Below are 9,550 nucleotides of genomic sequence, written 5' to 3' on the forward strand. Positions count from 1 at the left end.
ATAAAAGACACCTAAGGGGCAACTTTCTCATGCAGAGGGTGGTACATGTATGGAATGAGCTGTCAGAGGAAGTGGTGGAGGCTGGTACAATTGCAACATTTAAAAGGCTTCTGGATGGGTATATTACTAGGAAGGGTTTCAGGGGACATAGGCTGGGTGCTGATAGGTGGGATTAGATTGGGTTGGGATATCTGGTCAGCATGGATGAATTGGACCGAAGAGTCTATTTCCGTGCAGTACATCTCTTTGACTCTACTTGTGAAGTGATGTACAGGTCCTTTAACAGTAACCATATTGCAGAGTGCAATATAAAAGGAAGAAATAATAAGTGTTTAAACAAAGACTGGGACTTTGATTGTTGGTAATATGACTTGGATGAAGGTTTGGAAGATATGTAGCTAAACTTTCTTATGACATACAAATAGGTAGGAAAGTAGTTTGTGAAGACAACATAGGGAGGCTACAAAGTGATACAGAAAAATCAACGTTTAAGGGCTTTTGCTGCTTTTCAGATGCTGCCTGACCTGCTGTGCTTTTGCAGCACCACACTCTCGAATCTAATCTCCAGTCCTCATTTTTGCCTACATGATATAGATTGGTGAAGTGAGTGGGGGAAAAAGATGTGTCAATGGAGAACATATATGAAGGATACTATTAAGCTAGAGAGGGTTCAGAAGACACTTACCAGTATGTTACCAGGTATGGACCATTTGAGTTATAACGAAAGGTTGGTAGGCTCGGACTTTTTTTCCATTGGCGCATGGGAGATCGAGAGGTGACTTTCTAGAGGTTTATAAAATCATGAAGGATATAGATAGGGTTCATGGTAGGTGTCTTTTCCCTTGGAAGGAGGATTTCAATACTAGTAGGCATATTTTAAGGTGAGAGGAGAGAGATTTAAAAAGACATATGGGGAAATTTTTTACACAGAGGATGGTTTGTGGATGAAATGAATTTCCTGAGGAAGTGGAGGAAGTGGGCACAGTTACAACTTTTAAAAGACATTTGGGTAAGTACATGAATAGGAAAGGTCTGGAGGGATATGGGCCAAGAGCAGACACGTAGGGACTAGTTATTTTGGGATTATGTTCGGCATGGACTAGTTGGACCTAAGGGTGTATTTTCATGCTATATGACGCTATAGCTGGGAAAATGTGAAGCTATTCATTTTGTGAGGAAGAATTTAAAAAGCATAATATCTAAATGGTTGAGAGATTGTAGAGTTCTGAGATGCAGATGAACCTGGGTGTCCTAATATATGACTTGTCTAAGATTACTATGTAGAATTGCGAGGGGAAGTGAACAGAAAAATAGAGACAATATGCTTCGGTGATGCAGGACACTGGTGACACATTTGCAATACTATGTACAATACTAGTCATATTCTTTAAGGAAAGATGACAATGCAATGGAAGCAATTCAGAGTAGGCTTGCCAGGTTATCCCAGGGTTTGTTGGAATGGGCAAATTATCTTATGAGGAATGGTTGGACAGGCTAAGCTGATATCTGCTCGAGTTTAGAAGTACAAGAGGTGACGCAATTGAAATCTAAAAGATCCTGAGGGATCTGGACAGGATAGATGTGAAGAGGATGTTTCCTCTTTGCAGAAATCTAGAACTGGGCTTAAATAGTTGAACAGCTTAAAAATTAGGCATTGCCCATTTAAACCAGGAATGAGGTAAAGCGTCTTCTCTCAGAAGGTGTAGTCTCTTTGGAATTCTTGCTAAAATAGAAGTGGAAGCAGAGTGTATTAACATTTTTAAGGCAGAGGCAATAGATTATTGTTAAAGAACTGGGGGGTGGAAGAGGTGAAAGGTTATCAAGAGAAAACAGATTTAAAGTTACAATCAAGTCAGCCATAACCTTATTGAATGGTGGTGCAGGCTGAAGAGCCTGAATGACTTGCTTCTGCTCCTTGTTTGTATGTTTGGTAAAAGATTTTTGAACTTCATTTTTAACAGGTTTGGCTCTGATTTGTTTGTTGATCTTTGATTTCTCACCCACGATTACAGTTTGGTACTGTACAGTTCACAATTGTCTTGTGTGAGAGAGCTATTGAATGACCTTTAGTACAGACAGCAACAAGCTAACTGATAGCTGGTTTTAATGAGTCACATTTGAAACCAGAAACAAGTGCCTGTGGAAATACAGGATGCCCCAGAGTACAGGAATCACCTCCACCCAAAACTTACCCCACATGACTGGACCACCCACTGCACAGGAATGCACTTGTCACCCAGTTCCCCCAGGCTCTGATGACTGTCCAGCTGTGTGTGTGGGGGGTATATACCCTGACCAGACGCTTATTTCTGGGGTATGAATAATAACAACTTTCACTATGAGCAGCACTGTGGCTCAGTGGTTAGCACTGCTGCCTCACAGCACCAGGGACCCAGGTCCAATTCCAGCCTCAGGAGACTGTCTTATGGAATTCCACATGCTACTCATGTCTGTGTGGGTCTCCTCCCATAGGCCAAAGTTGTGCAGGTTTGATGGATTGGCTGTGCTAAATTGCCTCGGGATGTGTAGGTTTGGAAATGCAGAGGTACAGGGAGAGGGTAGGAGGGTGAGTCTGGGTGAGATGTCCTTCTAAGTCTCAGTGTGGACTTGTTGGGCTGAATGGCCTGTTTCCACACTGTAGGATTTCTATGAAACTCCTCCCCGTGTTCCCTCAGACAGCCTAAAGCAACGACAAAAAAGCCAAACAATGATCTATCCATTTACTGATACCAACAATCTCTTGATGATTGTCAACTTATTTCTACAAGTTACAACAATCATTCCACTTTGTTTAACATTATACTTTTATTGACTGATACACATATTTTAATCAATGTTATCTGTTAATTTTTGTTTGAATAAATTTGAGATATCCCTACTCATGTACATGCCTCAATGTCAGAAAGTTCAACCACAGGTTCAAATGAATTGGTTTTTAAAATTAATTATTTCATTGCCTTTCTACTTTGCTTTGCTTTTCTCTTTTTGTGTCTGTCCCTTTCTTTATCTGTCTTTGTCTTCCTGACTCTTCCTCATCTTTGTCTCTCTGTTCAATTGACTTGATCATTGTTACCTTCATTGGTTTCTTTCTGTCGGTCTCATTTTGTCTTCATTTCTGTCTCTGTTTCTGTCTCTTTCTTTGTTTCTCTCTTTATCTGTGTTTCTTTGTCTTGCATCCCTCTGTCTGTCTGCCTCTCTCTCGCTCCTCCAACAGCCAGTTCTGATACATATCACCTAAGCCTGGAGACCTGCTGCAGTTTGATGTTTGCAGTTAATGTATCTTTTACTGAAGCCACTTGCTAAATTTCTGAGAGCATATTGTAGTGGTGTGGATGAAGGCCAGAGGAAATCAGAGTTAAGAGAGTACAGTTGTGATATTTAAGAGTTACTTTGCTCTGCTGACCTGCAGAAAATTGGATGTCCTGAGACTAGGGTGAGATGCCTCTGACTTAGTTACTTTGTAAGAAATCAATAAGAACATTACATTTGGAATTTGACTACTCCCCTATAGTTACAGAAAAAGTACAAAAGTACACTCAAGTGTCTTGAGTGGCATGTGACTGTGAGAGAATGACTGGGGGTCGTCTTGTGAGCATTACAATCTGTGATGTAAAGATTTTGTATAAAGGAGGGGCTGTTTCCTTTGCACAGGGAGAGCTTCCCTAAACATGCCTCGCAAGCATGGCAAGGAGTGTTCAGCGTTTCTCCAAAGCTTGTACTGTACTGTGCTTAATAAAATTTGGCTGTTGTTCACAGAGGTTGGTGTATCGCAATTGCATCAAGTGCATTAGGATCTCAGGAAACTTAACACAGTTAGCAATATTCCACAAAATAAGAGGGGGAGGGATGGAAGTGACTAGGAAGAGACCTGAAGGCTGTATTGAGGTGTTGTTCTAGGATGGTGTGAGTTGGAGTCAGGACAAGAAGCTGACAGTCACACCTCCTTCCACCTTGCAAGCTGCTTCTAGACCTGGAGTTTTATAAATTGTGAACACAGACCAATGGAAGATTTCAGAAGGTTGTGCCCCTAACTAGGCCTCTGCTGGTAAATGGTTAGTCTGTGTTGGGAAAACTGTTGGGCGAGTTGGTTTTGGGATTGCTGAAGAGTTTTGGAGATGAACCACCTTAACAGTTAATGTCCAGTCCCCTGGTCAACTTGGCTGCCTCAGCCCTCAGGAGGTCAAACTCATGGTGATGCACGTGCAGAAACTGCAGGTGAGGACTTCGTCCTTTGGAGGAACAGACGTGCGGGGGAGTGTAGGATGAAAGAATGGGAGACGAAGGAGGAGACAGGGAGGAATGAGTAGAGGAAAGGATATGGAGAGGGAATGGAAGAACAAGGGAGGGTGGAAAAAGGGAGCGGATGGGAAGTGGGAAGGAGGGGGAGAGAGAGAGAGAGGGAAAGATGGGGAAATGGAACAGAGGATAAGGTAAGGAGGCAGAGTGGATGGCCTTTGTGAGGGAGAGGGGAATGGGGAAAAAAAAGAGAGTGAGATAAGGTGGAGGGAGTGAGGCAAAATGGGAGAGGGAGTAGAAGACAGGGAAGGGAGGATGGGCTTGTTTGGGAGTAAGTGAGGGAGAGGGAGAATGAAAGGGGGAGGAAGGGAGAATGTGATAGAGGAAAATAAATAGTGGGAGGAGGAAACAGAGAAAGTGGAAAAGGTGGGAAGGAAGGAGTGTGAATGTGGAGATAGGGAGAACATGAAGTAGAGAATGTGTGAAAGGGAGAGTGAATGACAAGGAATAAATCATTTCTCAGAGAGGGGGTGTATAACCATAGTAATGCTGCTAATAGCATGTCACTGGAGCATTTGCAGAGTGTTAACTATTGCTTGTGATCACAGGGTATATTTGACCAGTTTGTGGACCGTGAAACTGGTCTGATGAATTCCCACGACCTTCGCCCTGCATTGTCTGACGCAGGTGAGACTATCTGTAAGGTTGCAGCTTGTACATTATATGTCTTTAAAGAACCACATTCCAAATTCTCCAAGGAGTGAGACAAGATGGAGAGGAAAGGGCTGAGAAGCCATGACCTGGCTTGCAGACCCTTTAACCAGCACATGAAATAGACAGTATCATGAGCACCCATACTAGACGTTCTCCTTCTCAGTTACACACCCATCCCCTCTCATAACCCTATGATGGATCCTGAGAGAGGGTGGCAACAATGGAGTCTCCCTGGGGACTAGTGGGGCTGGGAGGAATATCTCCCACTCATTTCCTGAGTGACAAAGTATCTAGCCTCTGTCCAAAGGTCAGCTTGGCTCAGTAGGCAGCCACTGAACAGCAGAAGTTCAGGTTCAAGTCCCACTCCAGGATTTGAACACAGAAATCAAGGCTCGTGCTCCAATGTAGTACTGACGAGCAAGCACTGTCCCATGATCAGAACGGAGCAATTGCCACACTGATGTAGGTATCATTTTTCAAATCAAATATTAAATCAAGTGATCCAACTGTGCAATTTTGAACGTCACTGTTTATAGGGCTGTGAAAAGCACTATATAAATGCAAGTTTTTCTCCCTTATTTGTCTTCAAGAAACTGCACCACCCCACCCCTCCCCACCCCTCCCCTCCCCCACCATTTTATTAAGGAGATCTCTTTCTTACTTTCCCAGGGTTTGAATTGGATTCGAAGGTTCACCATGCACTTTGGATGCGTCACAGAACCAGCACCAACAAAATCTGCTTCAGTCACTTTGTCAGCTGTGTGGCCAAGCTGCAAAAGCTCTTTGGTGAGTAAACTCCTGCTACAGTCACCAGGAGCAGCAGTGTGTACTATCTACAAGATACACTGCAAAAATTCACCAAAGGTACTGAGGCAACATCTTCCAAACCCAAAATCACTTGAAGAATAAGTACAGCAGGTATATGGGACACTACCACCTTCAAATTTTCCTCCCAGCCACTCACCATCCTGACGTGGAAAAGTATTGCTGTTTGTTTCTGTCATTGGATCAAATCTTGGAACGCCCTCCCTAATGGCATTGTGGGTCAACCGACAACAGGTAGACTGCAGCAGTTCAAAGAAGGCAACTCCCTATTATCTTCGCAAGGGCATATAGAGGGACGGGAAGTAAATGCTGGTCAACCAGGGATGCCCACATCCCACAAAGAGAGTTCAAAAAAACAATTTCATCCTAATTTTCTTTATCAAACGTACATTTTCTTCTAGCAGTTCATTTTAGCTCTTGGAGTCCAGCACTGGGAGACCTTGGGCTGAATTCATCCAGTGTCAGTGGGCCTCAGGCTGCATTCATCACTGAGCAGCACAGTTGCTCAGTGGTTAGCACTGCTGCCTCACAGCACCAAGGACTTGGGTTCGATTCCAGCTTCGGGCAACTGTCTGTGTGGAGTTTGCACAGTCTGTGTGGGTTTCTTCCAGGTGCTCAGGTTTCCTCCCACAGTCCAAAGATGTGCAGGTTAGGTGAATTGGCTATGGTAAATTGCCCATCGTATTCAAGGATGTGTAAATTAGGTGCATTAGTCGGGGGAAATGTAAGTAGGGTAGAGGAATGGGTCTAGGTGGGATACTCTTCAGAGGGTTGGTGTGGACTTGTTGAGCCAAATGGCCTGTTTCCACATTTACGGTTTCTATGATTCCTTGTCAGCTGTAGCCAATGGGTCTCATCTCTAGGTCAGGCAAGTCTAGATTTGGAAGGAGTGCCACACTGGTGGAGGGTCAAATAATGAAGAATCAATACAAATATCTAAGGGTCAGTACTGAGGGAGTGTCACAATATCCAAGAGTTAGTACTGAGGGAGTGCTGCACTGTTAGAGGGTCAGTACTGAGGGAACACTGCCCTGTCAAAAGTCAGTATTGAGGGTGCAATGCATGATTGGAGGGTTAGGACTGAAAGAGTGCCCTACTATTAGAGGGTCAGTACTGAGAGAGTGCCACACGGTGGGATGTTGAGTGCCTTACTGTAGTCGGGTCAGGGCTGAGAGAATGCTGTACTATCGGAGGGTCAGTACCAAGGGTGCACTGCACTGTCAGAGGGTCAGTACTGAGAGAGTGCCATTGTGCTGGGATAAACATTGGCTGCCACTCAATAACCAATGATTATATTTTACTTCATGTGATGTCCTTGTTAGGTGCTACATCAATGAAAGTTATCAGTTTTGACTGAAGTTTCCCAGCTCCACCTGACTTTTCCATGCTTGTCAAATGATTCTAATATAAAGTCCACTCCCCCACATTTATCTCTCCACCCCCATGGCTCACAAGCCTCATTCCTGATGAAAGGTTCTTGCTTGAAACGTTGATTCTCTGCTCCTCAGATGCTGCCTGACATTCTGTGCTTTTCCAGCATCAATATCAGCAACAAGTAAATAACCATCAATTTCTTTCATTTCAGCTACATATGAGAGACTGAAGGACCCACAGCCGAAAGCAATTCATCAGGTGATTCACAGTTAGTGCTGCAAAAAAAGGGGTTGACGCAATGTTCTAAGTGTTCAGTCTCACTTGGGACAGGGGCTGTCCATTCCAGACACAGGATAGGAGGAGTGTCCATCCTAGCTAGGGTGGGGGCACCCCAGGACATGGGTACCCCAGGACATGGGTGGGGCCTCCAGTCCGGCCCCAACACTGGGTGGGTGGTCCGGTCCAGTCCAGCCCAGGACATGGGTGGGGCCTCCAGTCCGGCACTTGCACTGGGTGGAGGGGTTCAGGCTGGCCCAGGACAGGGTGGGCGTCGGGTCCAGTTAACAACTGGACAGAACAAGAGAATTTTTGCCTGGGAACCGGGATAGAATGATGATGAGAAGCCAGAAACACTGAGCATTTTTCTTCTCTTTTCTCAGTGGCTCTTGCTCTTTATTGGCATCTGATGCTTGCTGAGATTTGCTGGGTTCGGATTGCCTTCAGCAAGCATGGTAAATCATCAGACGCAGATATGAGATCTCCTGAGTGTTTACACGGGAGTCCAGTCTTTGCTTAATTCTGCTTTCAACTTCATTTAATCATGAAAAATGCTGCTCAGGTACAGTCAAATATCACCGTCTGCAAGATGCACTGGATCTGAACCCTTCACATTCCGGGTTGCAACTCGTCAGACATCGACAAACCTTGAGTACCCTAAGTGCCTGCTGCTTGAGTTTCTGAGACACCTTTCTTCTATATCAATGATTCAACATGATGGTCACTGACATTGAGGGTCTATCTCAGTTGGGAAATGGGATCTATACGTGCTGCCAACATATAGTACTGCATAATAAAATTCATAATAAAATCAGACGTTGCAAAGCACTTTTTGAGCTTCTTTTGTCATAGATTCAGTGGGGGCAGTGGGAATATGTGTACAAAACTGCAGAATATATAGCATCAGCTCCTGTATACACTGTAATATCAATATTTACAGGATTTCCCCAGGAGTGCACATTCCTGGAGATTGTGGGCAGATCACAATTACAGGGTGTCCTGTAGGAGTATGTCAATATTTACGTGGAGTCCCAGGGAGTGCTTCAATATTTGCAGAAGATCCCTCAGGTTGGGTCAATTATTACAAGAGGTTCCTGGGAAATGAATCAGAATTTGCAGGGGATCCCTGGTAAATGAGGAAATTGGGAGGGGTGCTGTAGTTACATGAAGCTGCTATCATTTAACTCTAATAACTTACATTTATATGAGACCAATACTCTGCAAACATTACATGGTTTGTCTCCAAGTCAGAGGGGTTGTCTACTGCCTGCCCCAATTTGACACTGTTGAGTTTAACCTTCCATCAATGCAATCGTGAGGGACATGGAAAGGATAAATAAACCAAGTATTTTCCCTGGGGTGGGGGAGTCTAGAACTACAGGGCATAGGTTTAAGGTGAGAGGGGAAAGATTAAAAGAGATCTAAGGGGCAACTTATTCATGCAGGGGATGGTACATATATGGAAATGAGCTGCCAGATGAAGTGGTGGAGGCTAGTACAATTGCAACATTTAAAAAAGGATCTTGATGGTATATGAATATGATGGGTTTGGAGGAAATTGGGCCGGGTGCTGGCAGGTGGGACTATAAGACCATAAGACATAGGAGTGGAAGTAAGGCCATTCGGCCCATCGAGTCCACTCCGCCATTCAATCATGGCTGATGCGCATTTCAGCTCCACTTGCCAGCGTTCTCCCCGTAGCCCTTAATTCCTCTAGACAACAAGAACCTATCAATCTCGGCCTTGAAGACATTTAGCGTCCCGGCTTCCACTGCACTCCGTGGCAATGAATTCCACAGGCCCACCACTCTCTGGCTGAAGAAATGTCTCCGCATTTCCGTTCTGAAATGACCCCCTCTAATTCTAAGGCTGTGTCCACGGGTCCTAGTCTCCTCGCCTAACAGAAACAATTTTCTAGCATCCACCTTTTCAAAGCCATGTATTATTTTGTACGTCTCTATTAGATCTCCCCTTAATCTTCTAAACTCCAACGAATACAATCCCAGTATCCTTAGCCGTTCCTCATATGCTAGACCTGTCATTCCAGGGATCATCCGTGTGAATCTCCGCTGGACACGTTCCAGTGCCAGTATGTCCTTCCTGAGGTGTGGGGACCAAAACTGGA

General features: G+C 44.4%; 1 protein-coding gene across 1 annotated transcript in view; it reads left to right on the forward strand.

Annotated features, from left to right (window-relative positions):
• The window catches only part of capn12 (calpain 12), a 46,008-nt gene extending 37,755 nt beyond the window's left edge, over positions 1–8,253 (forward strand). The window contains 6 exon segments of the mRNA XM_072549322.1: positions 3,215–3,276; positions 4,144–4,215; positions 4,845–4,923; positions 5,620–5,736; positions 7,361–7,407; positions 7,809–8,253. Coding sequence (XP_072405423.1) covers positions 3,215–3,276; positions 4,144–4,215; positions 4,845–4,923; positions 5,620–5,736; positions 7,361–7,407; positions 7,809–7,835 — 404 coding nt within the window. The 3' untranslated portion in view covers positions 7,836–8,253.
• The last annotated feature ends 1,297 nt before the right edge of the window (positions 8,254–9,550 follow it).

The sequence above is a fragment of the Chiloscyllium punctatum genome, chromosome 29, assembly GCF_047496795.1.
Source record: "Chiloscyllium punctatum isolate Juve2018m chromosome 29, sChiPun1.3, whole genome shotgun sequence".
In the NCBI taxonomy this organism is placed as follows: Eukaryota; Metazoa; Chordata; class Chondrichthyes; order Orectolobiformes; family Hemiscylliidae; genus Chiloscyllium; species Chiloscyllium punctatum.